Source organism: Manis javanica, chromosome 1 (assembly GCF_040802235.1).
Source record: "Manis javanica isolate MJ-LG chromosome 1, MJ_LKY, whole genome shotgun sequence".
Classification (NCBI taxonomy): Eukaryota; Metazoa; Chordata; class Mammalia; order Pholidota; family Manidae; genus Manis; species Manis javanica.
The window spans coordinates 26,048,437-26,072,626 of record NC_133156.1 but is presented as its reverse complement, the minus strand read 5'-3'; the positions used below and the strand labels follow the sequence as shown (position 1 = coordinate 26,072,626).

General features: G+C 39.8%; 1 protein-coding gene across 2 annotated transcripts; it reads right to left on the bottom strand.

Moving 5' to 3' along the window:
- Positions 1-21,362, bottom strand: NMUR2 (neuromedin U receptor 2). Of its 2 annotated transcripts, none has more exons than XM_073225658.1 (4): positions 20,469-21,362; positions 15,584-15,668; positions 13,513-13,638; positions 1-212 (listed from the first exon to the last, which is right to left on the bottom strand). In XM_073225658.1, exons 1-4 carry the CDS (start codon positions 21,183-21,185, stop codon positions 79-81), a joined length of 1,062 nt encoding a protein of 353 aa, XP_073081759.1. In that variant the 5' UTR covers positions 21,186-21,362; the 3' UTR covers positions 1-78. The 2 variants fall into 2 exon arrangements, with proteins under 2 accessions (XP_073081759.1, XP_017512946.1); XM_017657457.3 differs by lacking the exon at positions 1-212 and adding an exon at positions 8,841-10,533.
- Between the last annotated feature and the right edge of the window lie 2,828 nt (positions 21,363-24,190).

Sequence of the window (24,190 nt, the reverse complement as noted above, 5' to 3'; positions counted from 1 at the left end):
GACTTAAAATAACGATCTTTATTATCTTGCAGTTTGTGTGGGTTAAGAACCTGGGTGCAGGTAGCTGGGTCCTCCGGCTCAGGATTTCTCATGAGGTTGCTGCGGGAGTATCGACAGGCCTGCAGTCACTTCAGGGCTTGACCGCAGAGGATCTGCTTCCAAGTTCACTGGCATGTGGCTTCTCCAGAGGAAACTGTGTAAGAGAGGGACAGCTGCCCGGGAGAAAAGCCAGAGAAGTTCTGAAACCTAACCTTGGCAGTGACATCCTGTCATTTCTGTTATATTCTGTTAGAAAAGCAAGGCATTAAAGCATAGTCCACATGCAAGGGCTGGGGATTACATAGGACATGTGCATGAGTACCAGAAGGTGGGGATCATTGTGGGGGTCCATTGTATTGGCTGCCCAACACAGATACAGATATTACAACTCTTGGGCAAAAAAAGAGACATGAGTGGGTGGACGGAGAATAAGGCCAGTAAAGCCTACTAAATGGACTCACAGTTAGCCAGACAAAACCAGAGAGCCAGAAAGGCCTCACAGAGCCCTTTGCAATGTGAGTTCGTTTCACATGGCCTGAATCTGGGCTGACCTTGAGACTTGCTCTAGGTAATGCAAGTGAGAGAGGGCAGAGACATGGCACAAGCATCATTAATTTTCCCCCAAAAAATGCCAAGATATGAATAGCATAAAAAGAATAGGAAGGATTTACCTTAAGGCAAGGCAAGCAGTCTTAACTGGTATGTTCCCAGTGCTTGGGGGTAGCCACTATCTTGGAGAGGAACGGGAAGTTTATCCTACAGAATTATCTGGAGGACTGACTGTATTAATGACATTGTCTCTCACCAGAGACAGATATCATGAGACCACATGACAAACCTATGCCCTCTGACCCTTTACCTTTATCCCATTCTTGAAAATCCTGAAAGACAGAAACCCAGCTTTTAAGTGCACCTCTTCTCTGAGGTTGCCCATAGCCCCCTTTCTTCAAGTGTGTACTCTTGAATAAAGCTCAGTTTACTGCATTTTGTCTCTGGCCTCTTCCAGTGGTAAGTGTTTTTGTTACTTTGCTATTTCATTCTATTCTCTAGTCTTAAGCACAAGCCTTCACTCTGTTTCTGTCTTACTTCAGATAAGTTTGGAGGGGCTGCTGGGAGCTCTGATTTGGGCTTGCAAGTTCCCAATGCCTGCATGACCCAGATGGCACCACAGCTCTCAGTCGTACTCTTTAGTAGCCTGCCTGAAACCTTTCTTTGCTTTGGGAAGTTCTCAGAACATAATCTCACTCCATCCAGTGCTTTGTGGCTCCCCCAAATCCTGGGGTGGTAGGACTTAGTTCCCATGCTGTGCAGATCCAAGTGGACACTGGATATCAGGTGTCACTGGCTTTAGGAGCTGACTGGGAGGTTCCCTATGCTGAGCATTTCAATGAACTTCTCTTTTCTCTCTGTTCTTCCTTATTCTCTGTTGCCTGCAAGGCAGCTGCCATTCCTTCCTACTCTTGCTTTAATGAATTCCTTCTTCACCTTGTACTCTGACTTCCCTGCATCTCCAAACTGACTACATGATTTTAAATTATTACTCTTTTGAAAAATTACTAAGACAGTGTTCAGTGGTTAATCAGAATTCTGTTTTATGGGTGGGGCAGCTGGAACCTCCTTGCATGGGGGTCAGTGGACACAGGTGCTGCTCCCCCCTTGCTCTGGCCCGCTGCAGCCCCTCCAGCTCTCTGCCTAAGCTCTGAAGCTTAGTTTCCCTGTCACCCAGGAAGAGCCCTTTTGACGATATGCTTTAAGATCCCTTCTCGTTTGGACATTGTTTTCCAACAACAAATTCTGTCCTGAAGGAGTCCCAATTGTTTGCCTTCAGATGAGTTTCTCCACCTCGGCACTGTTGACGTTTTGGGTCAGGTGACTCTTCACTGTTGGTGGGGAATCTGTCATGGGCATTGAAGGATGTTGCACAGCACCCTTGGCCTCTACTTACTAGAAATCAGGAGCAGCCTGCTATTTGCCCCAATAAAAAAAATTCTCCAGAGATTCAGGACCACAGATCTAGGTAGGGCTATACTTAATCTAACATACAGAAATGATTTCCTTTTCTGTAATACCTTAAATTTTTTCTAATAAGAAAAAATCCATAAACGAATACACAAGTTCTACTAACTTACAAATATTCATAATTTAAAAGATAACTGATCTTTTGAGAGAGAAATTCAAGGCCTAGAGATGAAAAGGTATTTCTCGTGACTATGCTGGGAGTAAGTGGATATGAAATGCTGAGCATGAATGATACTTATTCCACAGAAAAAAATGAAGCTGCCAAAAAAATTAAATTATTTCCTGGAGTCACAGAAGTGATTGTGTGAAAGTACATGTGAGTCCTATTGGTTAATTACATGTGTCAACTTGACTGGGTCACCAGATGCCCAAACAGTTGGTCAAACAGTGCTGTGGGTGTGTCTATGAGGGTTTTTATGGGCGAGATAAACATTTGAGTCCATTTGAATTAGTAGGCTCAGTAAAGCAAATTGCCCTCTCTAATGTGGGTTGGCCTCATTCAGTGAACTAAAGACTTGAGTAGAATAAAAAGGCTATGAAGGAACTTTGCCTGTTTGATTAAGCCAGGCCACTGGTCTTCTGACCTCTGAAAACTGGGCCACTGGCTCGGCTCTCCTCCTCAGGAATGCAGACTTGGATGGGAGCTGCACTACCTTCCTCCCTGGGCCTTCAGCTTGCTCACTGGGATCCTGGGGCTTCTCGGCCTTCATGACCCCATGAGGCAATTCATTATGCTAAATCTGTGTGTGTGTGTGTGTGTGTGTGTGTGTGTGTGTGTGTGTGTGTGTGTGTGTGGTGTGGTATCCTCTGGGTTCTTTTTCTCTGGAGAATGCTAATAAAAGACCTGAGGAAATACACAGTAAGAGAAAAGATGGTTTGGAAAAGACTTCTAGGGGAAAAGAGTTGTGAAGGGGATGATGAATGGTAGAATCTTAGCTATGTCACAACTTTTCTCAGCATGATACTCCAGGGCCCAGAACTGTGTAAGGCTCAGGAAGCTTCTCCACCTCCCACGGGTTCCCCCTGCTGCCATCCTCAGCACCCAAACACTACTGACAAGGAGTTGCTCCTGGACCGAACTCTAGTCAGGCTTCTTCAAGCCCGTTTGTTGATGAATCCTCTCCTTGGCCCTCATCTTTGGTCTGTTTGAATCCAGTTTTAGCAAAGAACATTGCTAAGCCAGTTTAAGAGCATCTTCTTGCCATTGATATCCAATCAAGCTCTTTTCCTCTGTCCTTTATCCAATCAAGTTCCTCTTAGTAATTTTACATCCACTCCCTCACCCCAACCACTGGCCATAAATCCCCACTTAGTCTTGTTGCATTTGAGTTGAGTTCAGTCTTTCTCCTGTGTGGCATTAATCTCCATCCTTTATTACAATAGTCTTGAATAAAGTCTTTCTTGCAATTTTTAACATTTGCCTTATGCAATTTTTATTTAATTTTATACCATAATGTGATGACTGCCTTAGTAAGTAAAAATTACTGGGAACAAATTAAGGTTAGACTATTAGACATTTTTTCAATTAGAGCCAAAGTGTGATTTTAGGGGTTTGGTTTTTTATTCGTAGTGTGAACCATGGAACAGTTACCTCTGCATGTTTCAAAGCTATATTCTTCTGTTAAGAATTGTTCTTAACAGAGCCTAGAGATGAAAAGGTATTTCTTGTGACTATGCGGGGAGTAAGTGGAGATGAAATGCTGAGCATGAATGATACATGAAAGTACATATGGAACACACACTAATTTTATAGGTAATCAAAGAGACACAAACCTGTTGATGAAATTGTCTTTAAAGGGATCCAAAGACCCATGTTGTATGTTTTTAAGAATCATGCTTTTTAAGGTTATAAATTATTTTCTGAATTATCCAGGCTGTAGGTTCTCTTTGTTCATTCAAATGTAGTGAGATATGGAAGGAGCCATGGATGGGAGTTGGTGAAATCTGTCCTGATCTCAACCCAGCTACTCTGTTTGTCTCAGACAGGTCACCTTTCCTTTTTGGGCTCTAGGCAGGTGATACAGACCTCAGAGCTTGAGGTCTAGCTTTAAAACTGACTGAGTTAAACCTTGTCTTCTATTTATTAGCTTTGTGACCTTGGGCAAGTCACTTAACTTCTCTGTTTCAGTGTATTTTTCTTCTGTGGCATGAGGACTATAAGAGTGCCCATTTCTTAGCATTGTTGGTAAGGTGAAATGAGATGATAAATATAGAGCTCCTGATACAGTAGCTGGAAAAGTCTCAATAAATATTATTGCTATTCATTGGGCTAGATAATAAACTTCTATAAATTTTGTAAGTTATATAGGAGTTCAGAATAGGCTGCATGCCTCCATTCAGTCAGGGCCAGAGTTAAGAATAGTAATAAAAGAATGAATATAAGTTTCCTTTCAGTCCGTAAATGTTAATGCCCACTGATCCAATAGATTGAGGGTAAGGACATATTTGTTATTCATTTTCTGTATTTCTAGATTTAGGTCAATGTCTGCTACTTGGTGTAACTTTAGTATTTACTGAAGATGGGGAGTAAATAGAATATAGCATGTATAACAGTAAAGCACAGGGTCCAGGTCAGACTTCCTGGCCCTGTCACTTATTTATTTGTATGAATGGCAACTCAGTTATCTCTTCAAGCTGCGGTTAACTCATCTGTCAAATGGGGATTGTTATAAGGTTTACTTCATGAATATGTCAAGAACATAGCCCAGTATCTGCCTCATAGTAAGTGTTCAGTAAATAGCCATATATGACATAAATTTAATATGAGGCTCAGGGATGTGATGCAGCTGCATATCCATTTCCATATATCCTAGAAGTAGTGTAACAGTTAATACCTCTGAGGCTTGTCTCCTTATTATTCATCTCTGAGCAAGGTGTCTATGCCAGGCTGATCACGTTAGTTGGATCCTTAGTTCCCTGTCTTCTAATTCTGAGAGTCAAAAATCAGACATTTAATTCCCCGGATGAAGACAGGACAAAGGCCTTCAGAAACAATTAATATAGTTGGCTGTCCTCAGCAGCCGGCATGCCTATAGTTTGGGTGACTGCCCCATCATAGAATTGATTAATCATACATGCAACAGAGATGCAATCTTTAATACATATTCTTGCCCTCATTATTAATGAAATCCTAGCAGTTGATGATGGAATCTCAGGCAGCTTGTTTATCTGGTGGAAATAAATATAGAAAACGTCTGACACATTTCCTGGTATAGAGCTCATCTAAGTCATCTTACATATGAAAGGTGCCAAGGAGAGCAACATGCTCTAAAAACTGTAAACAAAGTGAAGTGGTAATAAAAAACATATCTTCATGAAACAGTAAATGCTCCCATTCCTATTGCTCATTTTCCCCCTAACGCTTACCATAGCATTTCTCAGGTGTCAGGCACATCCTATGAGTGTTAGGAATAGCATTCATCCTCATGTAATCACTACCATACTGGATACTGTTATTATGCTCACTTTCTAGATGGGAAACTGGGCTATAGAGAGATTGATTAGGTTACCTGCCCAAGGTCACACAACTAATCATGTTATAGTCAGGATTTGAACCTATGCATCTGGCTCTAGTGTCCATGTTCTTGACTGCTGTGTTTTTTCTTTGATCTTTATTAATTTAGTGGGAAATAAATGAAAAGGTAATAGTTGGGAATGGCATTAAACTGAGAGGCTTTTTCAGTGGTGTCAATGAAATAGAGTCCCATGCAGAATCAGGGTAGCATAATGGGGAAGTTCAGACACTGGAGTCAGTCTTGTACCACTTACTAGGTGTGTGTCCTCAGTCCCGACACTTCATTACCTCTGGTAGTATTATACATTCCCCCTTGGTGGGGTGATGGCCTCATAGTGAGGAAGTATATTTCTGGGTCCCTAATTTGGAGATTGTTTCTGTGACTTGCTTACTATGCATACTCCAGGTGGCCATCACGTCTCCTTTTTGGGGTGAAATGGAGCCACCCCAGCTAACCGCCAGGTATACAGGTGACAAAAATATTATTGTTGTATGTCTCATCCAGAATTTGTGCTTGCTTGTCTGTTTTCCCAAGTGTAAAATAAATCTTATTTTGTCAACTGTAAAGGGGAGATAATAATATCTTCCTCTCAGCAAAGCTGTGAGAACTTGGAGAGCTAATAGTGCTATGAAGTAAAACTTTTTTTCAGTTTCTAAGTTAGGATCAATACTAACATTTTCAACATTATAAAGGGAAACATGAAATTATGGTAAGATATTCTTTCTGTTGGAATAATATTCAAAAAGCAAGCTTTACCCATGCCTAGTAAAGACCTATTTTCAAATATCTATTTACCCACAAATCACTCTTACCTATGCATAAGCTCCTTAACATAGATTATTTCATGTCTTTGAAATAATGAATTGCTTTTCTTTTTAAATAGTGCTTAATTTTTTTTTTACTGATGCAGTCTAGCCATTATAGCTTACTAAATTCACAGTATGTATTTTTTCCAAAGCATATATTTCACTGAAAATAGTATAGTTTAGCTATATGCAATAATTTCTAGGCCATGTATAGATGAGTTAAAACTTCCAAACACTGACGTTACCTAGAAAATGTTTCTGAAGTATTGCATATATGTATATCTAATTTAGAGTTTAAATGATATTTAATGATTTAAAGGAGATTGAAAAAAAAGAAATAGATTGAACTGAATCTTTGTTTGGCTTGCATAAGTCAGTAAACCTCAAGTTTCCTTATAATGTTTATATAGTACAATTCCACATATCTAAAAAATGAGGTCTCCTGCCAAGTAGAGAGAATGTGGAAATTTTGCATATTTTTACAATGAATCCTGTAGGATGTTTCAAAACAGATGCACAGTGAAGATAACACATAGATCTGTTGCTATTTTGTGTGCTAATATTAAGAGACAGCATCTAAAGGTAATTCTTCCACTCCAGCTTAATTATAAAGTGCTGATGAGGTTTTCATGTGGTAATTATCTGCTTTAGCTTATTTTATCTCACACCTATGGGTCCAAATCTGGCCCAGTGACTTTTTTTTTAATTACTTAGTCACAACTTTAAGTGGCCTGCAATTATAATGGTGTTATTGGGTGTCTAGTCTACAAACTTATCAGATATATTACAGCAAGAATGTAGGTTGCCAGTATTCTTTATAGTTAGTGGTGTGCTGATAAGCTGGCTCTCTAGGGAAGAAAAAAAGCTTGGATATGTTTGACAATTTCTATGGTGTAAATACTCCCACTATGGCTGATTTCAAGCTACCCATCATTTGACAGCAGGCTTTTGAAACTCCTAAATATATAACAAACTTTGCAAGACCCCAGTCAGCATGCACCAGCATACCACTGAACAGCTAATACTTTTACATACTAGATTCTTGTGTTGGAATAATGATACTTTTTAATTATACTGCAATGCCTTCATTCAACTACAACTCATCCATAGAAAGTCTGTATATACGATGGTTAAAGGCATTTTACAATAGTGATTATAATAATTTAAGTCATAGACTACTTTGAGGAACTAATCAAAACTATAAGCCTTTCCCAAAAGAAAAAAAAGGTACATACTAAGAATCTTTATAGCTGCAAGGGATTCATGGGCCTTCTGATACTTTTCCATGATTTCCCTCTCACATTAAGAATCTCTTCTGTCTCTCTGGGCTGGACAAACTTTGGGCAAGTAGCATTCTGACTGTCATTGGTGAAATTTACTAAATCTGTAAACTCCTAGAGAGCTCAAAAGTCACTATTTCATTGCAGAAGAGTTAAATTACCAATATTTTACTGATCGCATTTACTGTCAGCCTCCTTTGTTCTATTAATCTTTTGTGAGGTATTATATTACCTAACTCTAGGACTTGCAACATTTCAATTTTCATTTGGAAATATAAGCTTCTTATAGGTATATGTGTATATATGTATGTATGTGAATATGGACAAACCTCAATGAACACTTTTTTCCTTCTTTTTTATGTAAGCCTTAATTAAACCTATTGTTTCCTTACTTGGACAAATACCTTTTTTATATAGTCCCATAGTACTTGTATTTGTATTTTGTAGCACACTTCACAAGTAGATTTAAAGAATTAATTCTGTAATAGTTTTCAAAATTAGTCCTATCTTCTACTAGAATGTAAACTTTCAAGGCCAGGAAATTTTATAACCTAGCATACAATGCACATAACCTAATGGGTACTAAGTGAAGATTTGTTGAATGAAAGAATTAATTGAGTAAATGATAATGTTTTGCATGTAATATCTTTAAGAGAAGAAAGGTAAATGAAAAGACCAAAAGAGGCAAAAGTTTTAATCAAGCAATCATATCACCAGCTTCACTTTGGTGTGTCTTTTTTCTGTCCTCCCACCTACAATAGCAGCATTTTTAGTCCTGGCCATTGGGAGTTAAGGATAATGACCCTACTAGATCTTCATTCATGAATGTCTCTATAAGGCAAGAAGGAAACTAATTTCTCCTCCATTTCTGAGGTTTTGTTTGGCTGAGTCTTTTTAACTTAATCCTCAAATTTTGCTCACCAAAATAAGCCATCACCGGAGAATTCCAAATCATTAAATGTGGCTTGTAATTAGCAAGGAGATTTTTAAAAACTATGGAATCACTTTGTTCAGTTAGGAAATGATGTCAGAGATCAATACTCCCATTTATCAATATGACAGTTCATGTAAGGGAAAACTCAAAGGCTAAAAGCTTGGACTTGCATGTTTCAGCATCAGTAACCCTGGGATTGGTAAGGGCCTCCGTGTACCACAAGCATAGCAGGCTTGCCATTATAATCATGACAGATTAAGTGGTCAACTGAAGGTCAGATATCCATGTAAGAAACAGAATCTTAGTCTTTTGGCTCTTAACATGGTTCCATTTGGAACCGTTGTTTGGCTCAGTATATTGGAATATGAAGTCAACTCACCACATGTTTATTGAACATCTACCACTGTGATAGATATACTGCTAGGATTTCAGCAACAGCAAAAATAAACACAAGATATTTCATGCCTTTGACAAATTTACATTCTGCAAACCAAGTATATAAATCACTGAATACAAAACAGAGTCAAGAGAAAGCTTAAGAGACACAGAGAAGTTACACATCACATCTACTTGAATAACTCAAGCAAAGTTTCATAGAAGAGGTACCACACTGAGAGGGACATTGAAAGATGGGTAGGAGAGCAACAGAGGAAGATCGGAGATAAAGAGGGCATTCGATAAGCAAATGAGTGCAGCTAGGAATACTGGGGCATATTTTCATAAGAAGGGCAAGCAATCTAGTTTGAGTGGAATGTGTATTACTTGTGATGAAATAATAGAAGATGAGTCTGGAAAGTAGACTTTTCCTATATCTTATCTGTGAACAGCATTCTATAAGTAATGAAGAATTAAGTGGGTGAAAAGTCATGGGTTTGAGACCACGAGTTTGACTTTTCTTTTTTCCAATATAGTAGACCATGCCTCTCTCTAATTATGAAGAAGGACTTCAGAAATACAGGTCTAGCCCAAATTATAAAAGTAATTGAGTTTGTGTTTGGCATAGTTTATGTCCATCTCCTGCTTCTCATCTCTAAATGGAACTTGTATCTGACCCCATTCCTGGTGAGGAATGACAGAGTATGACTTGGTGACTGGAACGGTGGGAATAATTGTTCTGAGGAGCATGCCCATGTTATCAAGAGGACGCATAAAGCAAAAGGTTTCAGGACTCTATGGACTCACATGATAATGGCTGGATATGAGGCAGTAAATAGTTCACTGTGGAAGAACACTGACATGTACCTCTCAGATCAAATAAAGGGTATAACATCTCTATATCTCCTCTCTGTGTCTCACAGGGACCATTGATTGTAGGAGTGACAGCCTGACCCAGAGTGTGGACAACTAAGGACAAACCATCTCCTGCAGTGGAAATCACTCGGAGTGTAAGTGCTATGGTTTGCTGCTCATGCTCTTTACAGGAACCATTTAAAGGGTGTGACAGAGGTAAGATAGTGGGAAGACAATGGAAACTTGGGAGGCTCTGGGCTTTAGATCCAGATTTAAGTAGGTATTTTTATATTTGTTAAAAAAAAAACTAGCAATGGGTATATAAGTTCTGAGAGTCATTTTACCTCCCTAATATCATTTAAGAAGGTATACATAATGGGATGCCCCCCTGCAGTGTGGAGGCACAGAGGAATGTCAGTTCTTTGAGAGTCCCTTTCGTGGGGCCTGTCTAGTATAGAGGGCTGCGGGGAGGCGAGAGCTGCACGTGGACAACTGACAAGGGAACTGGGGACCGGCATCTTCAGTCAGCTCCACAAGGTGACATTCTGTTGGAAAGATGTTCCGCTGAGTAGGCAGCCCCTGTGGGTGGTGTTGGGAGTGCCACTGTTTGCGGGAAGGAGAGATCACATTCCAGAATGCTGCTCGGAAGCGGCCAGAGAGTAGGTTATAGATAACGGGGTTGACAGCTGAGCTCAGGTAGAAGAAGACACCTAGAAGGCAGGGCATTAAGAGAGACATGCAAAGGAGAAGTTGAGAGGTGTGGTAGGGAGATGCATAAATATTTAACAAAGGCCTAGAATCCCAGTGACTGCCTCTTTTGGAAGTGATAATGTATACGAGACTCTAACTGAGAATACAAAATGCTCTAACAGATCTACCACCTGTGCACTTCACAATCAAATACAGAAAGATTGAAGAGTATCAGAAAAATTTAGGCTGGCTGGGGATATCTGAGATGTTTGGCTGCTTCCTTTGATCCCCACTTGTTTAATTAAAGGATGTGCTTCCATAGCATTAACAAGAGATGCTTAAGTATCAGAGGAAGGAGAGATGTTTTTATTTTATTGGAGTTGTGTTTAACTCTGTAATTTGAAATTGTGAGTAGTGGAGGAATGGTAAATCAGTCTAGGAGTAGTCCCTGCTGAGATTCCTTACAATGCCAAATACCTCTTCAAAGAAACATTCCCAATATTCTTTCCCTACTTAGCTTTTCCTCTGGATGGCTCTTCCCACCTTATTTCTAACCTTACTGAATAATTGTATTTTGCTTTTGTATCTGTGTTCTCCACCAATTCCTTGGCACACTGCCATTTTCTTGTTTGGTATACACTGTTCCTTTATTAACGTGTCCTATTATATTTCCTCAAGACCCAAGATGAGCCTAATATTAAGAATCAGAGGACTCAGTTTCTGGACTTGGCTCTTGCCTGTTCTATGACCTTAGATAGAACTGGCACTTCTGGTTTATTTCTCTGTAAAATGGGAATGATAATGTCATTCTAACCCACCTGTCTGGATTATTGTGTGGATAAAGTTGAGATACTATCCACAGGGGGGCTAAGGATGGCTCAGAATAAAAAATAGATGATAGGTATCGTCATCCATAAACTCATCATTGTCCTTGTTTATGTGGTTCAGGACGCTGTGTCATATGCCCTGTGTACAGAGTTGGACAGGGAGGAATAAAGGAGACTATTTCCATGAACTGTCAATTTGTTCAATGAATAAATACTAATTGAACTCTTATTATGTGCCAGGAATTTTGAGGCACATTGGAAGGTTGTGGATTTAGAATTTGCTTTCCAAAGATTTGGAAGAGTATTACAGAGGCAAGATCAATGCCTATCTCCAGTAATTAACAACAGCACAATAACAAACACTATTAGTTAAGGGCAAAATATGTGATACCAACAGTCATGCTATGGAAATTCACATAATGGCATAAACAGAAGGATTGTGATAGTCATGATAGAATTAATGGGGATAATGGACACTAGTCAGATCCTGAAATGGGTAGGAAGTAGTTGGGAAGGAGAGGTGAGAGTACTGCAAGTAGAAGGCAGAGCACGTGCAAATGTGCAGAGGCAGGAGTGGTGTCACTACACAAGAATGATGCAGAACAGGTGGAAAGTTCTATCACATAGGCATACTGCAATATGATTAACTAATTAACCAGTTTGATGAGTTTATGGTTTATGAATAGAAATACTATAACTTGAGGATCAAGAGGCAAGTTGGGGACATTTTTTGTAGCATTTAAGAGGTTTAGACTTCATCTGGTTGGCAATGGGGAGAGGGAGGGATGATACTTTAACAGGAAAATATTATTAGAAATGACATAATCTGGAAATCTTAGAATGGTTTTCTTGATGCATCTGGAGAGGTATAGTCAACTAGTCAAGTTTCCTGTGATCCTGTAGTGTTTTCCACTTTATTTAAACACTCCCATTTCTCACAGATTAACCACAAAGATAGGAGCTTTAAATATTTTTGAGTTTTGTCCAGAATATCTAATAGATTAATATAAGGGAATGTACTAATGTCTAGGTCTAAGCTGTACCCAAGGCCTGCTGTGAGTACAAAAAAGAAGATAGTAGACAATATACATGGTATTCAATATATATATATATGAACATTGTTTTTGTTGTGTGCTCATCTGGAGCTTAACTTGTACAAATTCATCTTATCTTTCTTCTCTGCTCATGTCTTACAATCTTAAAGAGCCCATAGAGCCAGCCAGTGGCTAGCTTAGCTAAAGGGACAGAGTGGCCCAAATATGAGCCTACCAGTCAAAGTGACTGAGAAAGAGTATCCCTGGGGGGCCATCCTCTGCTCCATTTTATGGGAAAGAACCATGAACTTGAAGTTAGATGACCTGGGCTTCAGTCTTGTTTCTGCTCTTTGCCAGCTTAGTGCCCTTGGGCAAGTCATTTCTTCTTTGAGGCACTGGTTCTTCAACTGTATCTATGTAACAACCTTGTTCTGATGATTATAGAAGCCTATATAGCACTTTACAGCTTGACAAGCTCTTTCTTGGCTATTATTTCATTTGCTTCATACCACAGCCCATGGTTTGTATAGAGCAGGCATTATTGCCATTTCATAGTTGAGGAAACTTTGGCCTGAAGGAAGCCACATTCTTCAGATCATGCAGAATGTTAGGGGAGGAACTGAGATACAAACCCAGGTCCTCTGCCTGAGTGATCCTTCCATCACTATGTCCAGCATATTCTATGGTATCCCTAATAAGCAGCATTAAAGTAGCCTGAAAGCACAGCTTAATGGACTGTGAATATTGTTTAGGTTTCATGAATATCTAACGCTTGCTGAAGATAACATGAGATTTCAGGGACATGGTCGTTCAATAAATAAGAACCAATTCAATCACATGGTTACAGGAAACAAAACCAAAGGAGTCACTCCTCAGATCGTTGGCCTGCTATAATCACCATGTTTAGAGGTGGGTCTTCCATAGTGTAGCACCTACAATAGTGGTCTGGGATATTTCTTTTGGACCAGTAACACACCTAAGCCAAATTTTAATAAAATACAAATCAAGCATCTTTGTTACAGTATGGCAGGTCCCCATGACAAATCAGTGCACTGTGTCCAGATAGCATCTGTGCTCTAAGATGAAGCAGCTGCAATTACGGACACTTGTGGTACAACAAAACCAGCTGAGATTTTACCTGACACCACATGGATGAGATTGAACACGGCAGCTAGGGATTCAGTCCACTCCTCCACAAAGCTGAAGAAGAGCCGATCAATGTGGAATGGGGTCCAACAGATAGCAAACACTAAGACCAAGACAACTGCAAAAGAATGATGAATGGGAGGGCTAAAGGGAGTCAAAGCAAGGAGTATACAATGCCCACAGTGAGCCCGTCCATTACTTCTACCATTTTCCCCTCCTTCTTTGTTAAACTGTAACTGTAATGGGCCAGTTAGATTCTAAAGAGCCTTTACATAGAATATTCAGACATAAAAATGGATAGTATAGGTTAAGATCACTTTTTCATATAATTGTACATGATTTCTTATGTAAGTTTCATTTGGAACACTTAAAGTCATATTGAATTTATTCAAAGTTCTGAAAACATCCTATTGTGGAAAAGTATGTTGCAAATGGATGGCTGAAACCACATAAACTGGTTATATAAATAAAATGATCGGGTTTAAGGAATTGGTGTACTTTGAAGTCATAGGTTAAAAACATACTATTACATGTGGTATGAATTTATCTTGTTACTCTTGAAATAATTAGAAACTTCTCTGAATTCAGTCATTTAAAATTCTGTAAGGGCAGGAGAAGAGGGAGAAAGAGAACATCTATGAGCATAATATTGCTTTACAAGCATCTTTTAATTGGGGTGGTGATGTGTTTATTACATTATAAATTTCTGGAGTACAGATTTCCTTCCAATTTCTTTTTGTTTGTTTTTACTTTTTATTTTGAAATAATTATAGATTTACAGAAAGTTGCATCTCCCCATTTCTTATTTTCAGCTTGGCAGAGATACTGCCTCTGTAGTTTCTTTTTGGGGCATTTAATCTCCACAGATAGAAATATGTATGTTTTTTTCTCTTCTGAAGTTGTAAAACACTTTCCTGTGACAGGATGCTTAAGATTTGCCTCAAAATAATCTTGAAGGGGTTAGAAGAGAGGCTTATAAATGAAATAAGACTGGTTATGAACTGATAACATCTGAAGCTGGATGATGGGCACATCAGTGTTCATTTTATAATTCTCTGTATTTGTGAGCACATTTGAAGTTTTCAGAGTAAATAGAACATGTGTTTCCTGTTGGCATTAACCATATACAGAGTACTTTGTCTGCCTATGTGGTGTGGTTCCAGGAATTTCTGGAAGCTTCTTCTGAGCTTACCCTCCCAGGTTAAAGTCCCTAATCTGCTCACTACTGTCTATGATTCCTTTGATGACTGTTAGAATCAAAAAGGCAAACATTCAGTGGTTTCACAGTTTTTGTTCATGAATTCCCACATGGTTATAATGAGTGTTTCATATACACACTAGCCCGGAGGATTTGTTTCTTCCAAACCATAGTTTTTGACTTGGTATAAAGCCCCTTCCTCTCATCAGTATTTCTTGCAGGCTAGCACTGGATAATATATTTTTATAGCATTCTTTTGGGAGAGTGTGGATCAGTGCCTGGGTATATTTTTAACATCTAATCTCTAATAAAAGTGTATTGTTTTATACAAAATCATACCATGTCATACATGGAATGACTACTCAGAGTTACTCTTGGCCAGATGTTCTTAATCTTGAATTAAAAGATTCCATGGACTCCAAGGATGAGTGTCAGGGGGTTCACGATCCCCTGATTTCGATTATTCAATGCTTTGCATATGTGTATTTGTACATTTTCTGGGTGGAGAGTCCACTGCTTTAATCATATTTTGAAAAACAACTCATAACACAAAATGGGTTAGAGACCTTTTGCTCATTTTAGAGGGTGAAAGAGAGACTCAAAAACTCAGAGTGTCTGTGAGTTACCAAACAGCACAGAGGGTATTAACATGCATGCAATTTAGTGTGTTGTGTTGAGGGTTAAAAGCTGAAATAGAAAACAGACAAGGCTTAGAAGCTTGATTAGCCAAGGAAGACCAGACCACAACATTATGTTACAGGAGAATTTTGATCCTGATCCCAGCAGCACATTCTTGGTACCAAATGCAACCACTTTGCTATTATAAACAACAACAAAAAAAGCCACAACAAAATGGAGGACTCACACAGCATTTTGGTGACTGATTTTCTGGAGGGTCTTTGAATATTTGCAGTTACTTCATCTGCCACAAGGGACTGGTCTTTCTTTAGCTGTAAAGCAAGTGGAATGAGATGTTAAGAAAGGGAAATAATTTCTCCTTCAGTTAAGATCTGAGAAGTGTAATTCTAATACTCATTTAGTAGACAAAGAACTGTGACTTAAAGAATTTGTCAAATTTTTAACAATAACTGGGAGGTGGAGTTGGATCCGGGTCGTCTAATGAAACGGGATTATGGAATGGCTATGGTCAAGCTGCTGTGCAACCATTTATCATATGATATTCTGTAGGACCCTAGTTATACAGTATGTTAATAGATATTCCACAAAAAATGTAAAATTCTGAAATTAAAAAAGTTAGATTGGTTAATTCATTTGTTCATTCATGCAATTATTATCAGACAGCTATTATGGAGGGTATAGACAGCTGCTATATGGTGGATAGGCAGTAGAAAACAAAACAGGTATTATTTCTCCTTTGTGAAGTTTAGTTTCCATTGCGGATCTTCTCAGAGCCTTCACTATGCTAATAGACATTATGACTCTTCATGGGAGGTAGTGTATCACCCTTCCCCCACCCCACCTCTACCACTCCAGCTTCAAGGGAAACAGTGCCTTTTTGACTAAACTATACCCTCCCCCAACCCCTTTCAGTGGAATACCTAGTACCATCTTGAAAAGCACAATTTGGGAAATTCTGCTTTACTAATATGACTAATAGGAGTGCATGTGTTTCTGAGCTTTGATGTTAAAATATACTCATCCTTGTCAGAAGATGTGATGATCCTTGAAGTAGCTTCTGAAAATTTCAAATATTAGCACTGCCTGTGCATGCAGTCTTCCATGCCCTGTTCAAGTCCCACCTACTTCTGGGAGACTTTGGAGGCCATTGTAGCCCACGGTCTTCTCTTTCCTTTGACCTCCCACAGAACTGAAGATCTACATCATTTATATAGTTGTGGAATTTTTTCCTCTTTATTTTACATATATTTTTAGTTTGTGGGAATATTCAGCCAGATAAGAAAGTTTTAAGGATACATGATAAACTGCAATCAAATATTTAGGAGACAGTATGGTATATATTTGCTGATTGGTTCTCGAGCTTTTCTTCTTCTCTTATCAATAGTACCCTGACTTTCCCTTAGGGATTTACTCCTCCATCATGAGCAAAGTGCTTGGCATCAGTGGGCCACTGTGTGGATTTTGAGGCTAAAATCAACATCATAGAAAGAAGAATAAAGAAACAGAAATAAAGCTAGGTCCTTGATGATACTGTGTGTTTTGCTGGCTTAATTTTCACCAAGAGCCAGCTCTACCTCTGGCTTTTCAAGTCTCTACTCCCTTTCATATTTTGCCAGACTGAGTTGGGATTCCCTCATTAGCAGTACAGAAAGTCCTGAGGAACTGATCAAGACCATCCTGTGGCAAGAAAATTCAACTTATTTCACATAGTCTTAGGGTAGATTAGGATCAATTTATTGGACTAAAGGGAGATGTACTCTGAAGCAATGGAACAAATTGCTCTAAGAATCGGTAAGCTTTCTGGCCTGGCTGGCATTTTGACAGAACATTTTAGAGATGTTTAAAATTAAACAAGCCTTGGAAGAGAGGGTCATGAAAAGTTGCCTCCAAAGTTCAACAAACCAGTATTCTACAAAACATGTAAGCTCTTAGAAGTCAGGTTGCTCTCAGGACCACACTAGCCCTAAAGCATCCACTTGGATGAGTAACAAACCTGGCCATCTATCTCAAGAATGTATTGGTGTTCTCTACATATACCTGTGTCTTCATAAAGTCAGGGATTAAAGTTCCTGTGAAATTTGACCTGTCAGAGTTACCTAGAAATTGGAAAGAAAAAGGAGAGAATATTGTGCAGTTATTAAGAACAGATGGGAGGAAACCGAAGGTAATAAGATATTATTAATATAATAACAAAACAAAATAATGCAGGTAGAGTGCTTATCTCGGTGCCTGGCACATAATACTCAGTAAGTTATATATTTTTGTTATTGTTGTGATTCTGATTATTGTCCCAAGTCTACTCAAAAGGCATAATAAAAACTGAATTTTATAAGATAGAGTTATTTATTTATACCTATGGGCCATTCATCTGTATTACTGAGTCTCTTCTAGAAATTCTTCTCTTGGTACTCTTCACCCCTAGGCAGTACTTGTGCTGATACAAAGAAGCAGCCAGATGGACTGAGAAGGAAACGTTGATGTTCAGGGTCAGAACAATGCATCAAATTACAAATCTTACTCATCGTCTTTAATTAAATTTACCAAAGCTGGTTGTTTCATATCATTAAAAAAAAATTGTCATTATTACAAGACAGTTATTCTATTATGTGGTTTCAGTCCATAATTAAGGACAGTGAAAGAATATTGAGATGGGTTAGTCACTCCTTTGAGTGGGTTTAACAGGTCCCATTGGTACAGTTTCTTAAGTCAAACATAAAGCAAACAGTTCACACAATTATTTTACGAACAGGCTTCCTGTACAACATAGTTTGCACTGAAAAGAAGATCATGTGTACTAATTATCTTCCTTTTTAGCTTCCTTAAGTTACAGTGATACAACTAGTTAACCAGAGGAAGAGTGAAAAACTGATTACTTATGCATATTATACATTGTTTCAACAGAATTTGAAGAGGTTGACATAGTAGAATAGAATCCAAACCATTTATCTGTCCAATATTAAATGCTGCTTTATTTTAGAATAATTTCATTTCCTTCAGCTGTTCAGCAAAGTAGATATTGAATATTAATTACTCCCACCCAGCCCCAAACTTTTATTTTAAAAGTCAAATTACAGAAAGAGGAGTGGAAAGTTCAGAAGCCATCTTACTTCCGTCCCTTTAGCTATGTGAGATAAAAGGTGTAGGGGAGGCCCATGTGACTGATTATCATTCATGTTGATACATTATCCTGATCAGTTATGTATGTGATTAAAATCATTTAACCAGTTGTTTATTTATATAGTTTGTGGAGACTAAGCTTTAGAATACCAAGATCTAATCATAGTGTTTGTGTGAATATTTCCAAAATATGAACAAAATCTGTTTATTAAAAAATCATTCCAACTCTGGCATGGCCAAATTCTACTGCAATTCATAATCCATCCTCTTCAAGCACTAAAGCTGCGTGCAGGAGATGCAAGGACTCCGTGAGAGCCCCAGCAGAACTTCCTCCCAGACAGGAAGGAACTGCCCTTGGGATCGCCTTGTCTTGGGATATTAACCCAAGATAAGTGATTGGTGTTAGACAAGATGGTACTGATGAGTTTGGGGTGGACATTTCTCATAAGGCTCATGACATTTGGAATCATGCGGAGTCCTTCACTCCCTCCATGAGATGCACAGGGCATCCTAAAGAAATGAGAGTGAACGAGTTTGGGGTGACATATAGCCTAGGAATACAGGGCCAGCCCTCGGAGACTGGCACAGCTCTCTGTCTGATTAGGTTTACTCCTGTGTCCAGACACCTGTGGTACCTAGAATTTTTTCTTCCTACTTAGACTTTGCCATTCATATTAGGCACAGTAGGTATTCAAAAGGACCACTTGTGGGGCACTCATTCCTTACAGGGACCTTTCTCAGAGATGCATGTATACGAACAGTCACATAATACATGCTATCAGAGCCATCCTGAAGCATAGGATGTGAGTGTGATGTCTGCTTTGTTTTCCTCTCATTTGTAACTCACTTTGCTCCTGCTCCTAAATTCTTTTTCTCCTTTTTTAAGGAATCACAGACAGCTAGAGCTTCAAGAACCTTAGATATGGTCTGATGTGGCCTTTTCATTTTATTAATGTGAAAACTAATTCCAGGAGAGATTTGTGTGGCTTACCTACAGACAGTTTATATGTGAGCTTCAGACTTGGGAGTCTAAATGTACTCATGACTGCTTCCTACACAAACTACCTCCTTAAATGTTATAAAACTGTCACAGTTAGATTTTATCTCTGTGAAATACAGAATATACCAGGAGATGAATTACAGAATCACCTCTATCCTCACCAAAAATAGTTTCTCAACTAATTTAGATCCAGAAAAAAGAAAAAAAAGAAACAAGTCAGTTTATCACCATAAATACAGAAAAGGATTTTATTATACGACACTTGGCAAACTAAGTCATAATTTTCTGTTAATCCCACCTATCTCTTAATCACACTTTCTTGTACTCTCTCTTATGTACTCTGTTCACCTACCCATCCTTCAATCTCCCTGCTCAAAAGAAGTCCAAGGTGACCTCATTCAGGCCCTTTTTTTGCATTTTAACCTGATAATTTCAATGAAAAGGTGAACCAAGGCAACCACAAGGAAGGGTCTGACTTTACAACTGTGGATTTGTCTTGGGTTAAGTACCAAGGATAGTGTGTGGTGTACTCAGACTATGTTGGTGCAGAGGAAGATTTCAGTGCAGGCAGCAGATGGGGGCAGGAAAGAGTCAGCAGGGTATGGGTCTGTCTTGACAGGCGGGCTTGGGGGGCATCTGCACTATTTAAAATGAGACTCCCGTTCCACCTACTGAATTTCCCAAGGGAGGGGCCTGCACATTTGTATCCAGAGTAAGTTTTCTAGGTGATTCGCAGGAACACCTGAGTTTGAGAACCACATGTCCAGAGGGATGAAAAATGGAAGGTGAGTTACAAGAAATGATTTATAGTTGTTGTTACTATGTGTCTACCTTGGGACAAGTTGTTTAACTTCTCTTTGCCCTCTGAGCTTACTCGATTTTTCTCTATGCTCCCTTCCAATTCTGAATTTCTCTGATTCTTGTTTCTCTCTGAACTTGGAGTCAGTGGAAAAAGAAGGGACGCTGCCCTAAACCAGCCAGGTGGAATACTCACTCTGAGTCCCATGAGGTAGTAGAGGACACTGATGACAGTCATGGGAAGGATGTAAAAGAGGAAGGAGGTGACCTGGATGATGAAATTGTAGATCCACATAGGCTTGATGACTGCACAGGTGGCAGAGCCGGGGACCAAGGACCCATTGGGGAAGTAGTGGAACTTGATGCCGTGAATGCTGGTATTGGGCAGGGAGAACAGCACAGAGAAGCCCCAGACGATGCTGAGGATCCTGAGGGCGCGCCTCCGGGTGCTCTCCAGCTTGGCGCGGAAGGGGTGGAGAATGGCCACGTAGCGCTCCACGCTGACCGTGGTGACGCTGAGGATGGAGGCGAAGCACACGGTCTCAAAGAGGGCCGTCTTGAAGTAGCATCCCACGGACCCAAACAGGAAGGGGTAGTTGCGCCACATCTCATAGACTTCCAGGGGCATCCCAAGGAGCAGGACGAGGAGGTCGGAGATGGCCAAGCTGAAGAGGTAGTAGTTGGTGGGGGTCTTCATAGTCTGGTGCCGCAGGATCACCAGGCACACCAGGAGATTACCAATGACTCCCACCGCAAAAATCAGCGCATACACCACCGTCACTGGGAAAAAGAGGTGGCTGCGTGGAGGCCCACAGAGGAAGGCCAGGTAGTCCTCGGCGCTGTTCAGGTATTTCTTGAATGGATCTTCCAGTTCCTGCTGGGGGATCCAGGAAATATTCTCAGGTTTTTCCATACTGAAATTAAAATCCAGAGGAGACCTGAGCCTCCTCTGGTAAGAGCGTCAGTGCCAAGCTGAGTCAGAAAGGAAAGAAAAAGCTGACGTTAAAGCACAAACAGCGGGGGTGGGGAGAGGGTGAGTAGTTTCAGCAAGATTGGGCTGCTCAGCCCTGGGATCCTTTTTGAAGAGCCCCCGAGGCAGAAACCCCGCCCCTCCAAGGCTGCAGGCCAATGAGTGTGTGTCAGACGCTCAGCCAGAGGACAGCTGGGTCGTGTGCGCTGGCTTTGCACCCGGAGCAAGAGAGGAGGGGGAGACAGTTCTCTGAGCTTGAAGGAGCTGGGAAAAGAGAGCTGACAGCCGATGCTCGGACTTAAAGTGTGGGCACCCCGAGCAGGGCATTTTGCAAAGCTGTGGGAGTCTGGGTGGAAATACAAATTAAAGTTGCAGGGTCATGGGTAGACGAGAACAAATTTTCATAGATCCTTGTCACCTGTACAGCATGACAAAAATGGGAGATCCATAGATTGTTCAAGCTGTCTTCTTTCACTGGGAATTCAGGCTCTCTGGGGAAAGCATGGTCAATGTGCCTTTTTGTCTGATTGCCTCCAGAGGCTGAGAGAACGCTTGCACGTCATCTAGCCCGGCCTGCTGTCTGACCCTTGGTGGTGGTGCCTTGCTGTAGCAAAAGGCGGTGGGATTTAGAATCAGACACACCCATAGAAATTCTGTCAGACTTTGGGAAAGTTACGCAAATTCTTGGATTCTCATTTCCTTACCTGTAAATTGGAGAGTCATTCATTACATTTTATTCCACAAATTCTTGAGGATTCACTATGTACCACGCAGTGTCCTAGGCTTTGTGGAAACATCAATGAATAAGTAAGACAAAGTCTTTGCACGTAGGGAGTTTCCTTACAGTAGGGAATTTTGAAAATACACAAAGTAATTAATTAATAATATGATTTCAGGTAATAATTGATGTGTTTCAGAAATGTCAAGAGGACCAGTATAACTGGAACTTAATGAGTGGATAGGAGACTATGAATAATTAGATTGATGTAACTACCAAGGACTGGATCATATAAATTTTTCAACTGCAGGGACCTTGGATCTGAGTCAAACTGCAGAGAGAAATCTCTGGTGGGTCTGAGCAGAATTCAGGAGGATGAGGTTTTAACAAAATGCAGGCCAGTACAATCTTCCAAGTAAGAAATCATGGTGGCCTTGATTTCAGTGGGTTTGAGAGATATCTTTGGATTCAGGAATATTTTTGCAAGGAATGATACTTTTTATGGTTTTTGAGAAGATTAAATGAGATTACATATATTAAAGCCCTTATACTTAAGAGATGCTCACCAAATATTTATTCTTCTTTCCCTTTTATTTAACTTCAGTAATGAAACTGAGACTAAAGAGGTAAAGTGACTTGTTCAAGGATATTCTCTTGGTCAAGGTGGAATAGTTTGTGCTGCTGCAACAAACGCCACCCCATATCTCAGTGGTTTAAAGCAGTAAAGATTTATTTCTCACTCACACTAAAGTTTATCACAGATCAGCTGAAGGGTCTGTCCCAGGCTATATGCATTCTGGGACCCCTCGGATGGAGCAGTCACTATCTGGGATTTTGCTGATCACTGTGCCAGAGAGAAAGAGAACTCTAGAAGGTCTCAAGGAGGTAACTATAAGCTCTAGCCCAAATGTAAGTAATACATGTCACCTGTGTTCATAGCTCACAATGCACTGGCCAGGGCTGATTATGTTTGTCCATTAAACACAACATGGGCAGGAAGTGCTGTCCTAGGATATGCTCCAAGAATGGAGAACCAGGACAATTTGGCGCACAGCCTTAACAATGACACAAACAGAAAGTCATGGCCGAGGCAGAATTGGTGTTCTCCCATTAGTGGTAAGCTTTGATGTTGTGATCACTTTTAACAAACTTTAATATATATTTCTGATGAAGTAGGAACAAAGTTTAAATTTGGGATGCAATAGCTTACTGAGGTGTAAGAGTCATTAAAATTTTAAGGGTGGACAGTAGCAGAGTGAATTTGAGGCAGGGAAGATATATAATACATAGGACAACAGATTAAAGAATCAAAGATTCACATCTCTACTTTGTGACAAGGTGGTTCTAATGAAATAGAATGATGTCTAATAGGGGATGCAATTACAGGCTCAATATAGGGAGATAGTATAGGAGTGGTAAAGACATGGACTCTAGTATGGGCTTGGGGTTGAAATCCTGGTTGTTCCTCTTACTAGCTGTGTGACCAGAAGGGACTTATTTAACCTCCACAAGTCTCAGTTATCCTGTCTATAAAATGAGTAAGATAGTAGTACAGCCTTATAGGATTGCTAGTGGAGTGAAACAGTTCCTCATGAAATGTTGAAATATGTATTATTGGAAATAGTACAGTATTTTAAGTAAGTATTTAATAATAAGATACAAGATAATTTCATAATGGAAATGTATTTTTACTAGGGTCAAAAGAGTATTATAAGATTTAAAAACTGGGAGATGAGCTTGGAAGTGTTTATGTGAACAGGACTTCTCAGTTTTAATGAACTGTCAGTGCAGGAGAACAAGTCCAAGCAGCTGCTGTGGAAAGATAAGCCTGGCTATTCCCCAGATCCTCTGGGTTTGGATCTACACTTTCTAGCACTTTCCATGTGAAGACAGTGAGCATGACAAGGGGCTCAGTATCCTGAAGAGAATGTTCAATGCAGGTTTGGAATATTTTGCCTGAAGACTCGGAAGGGTGAAGGGGGGTACAATGTATTTGGATGATGCCCAAAGACAGAGGGGAAACTAATGTGTAGAGAACCTCAGGGAGCCACAATAGGGGGCCAGTTCCACTGGAGGTTCCTGATAATTGAATAGAAAACCTCTCAGAATTGTTACAGAAAGAAAAGAAGTTCAAGTATTTATCCACCAGTTCTTGTCCTTCATTGTTTGAGGGTTACTCCTGGGGGCTGTAACTCCTCTGCATCTCTGGACTGTTCTTATGGGTTAAGCA

Bases quoted from the DNA above. Each gene is read 5' to 3' on its own strand.
- NMUR2 (XM_017657457.3), bottom strand. From the start codon at position 21,185: ATGGAAAAACCTGAGAATATTTCCTGGATCCCCCAGCAGGAACTGGAA. The intron at 13,639-15,583 runs GTGAGTCCTCCA...ATTCTTTTGCAG, and splicing joins ATCAGTCACCAAAATGCTGT to TTGTCTTGGTCTTAGTGTTT. The intron at 10,534-13,512 runs GTAAAATCTCAG...CCTGCCTTCTAG, and splicing joins TCTCATCCATGTGGTGTCAG to GTGTCTTCTTCTACCTGAGC.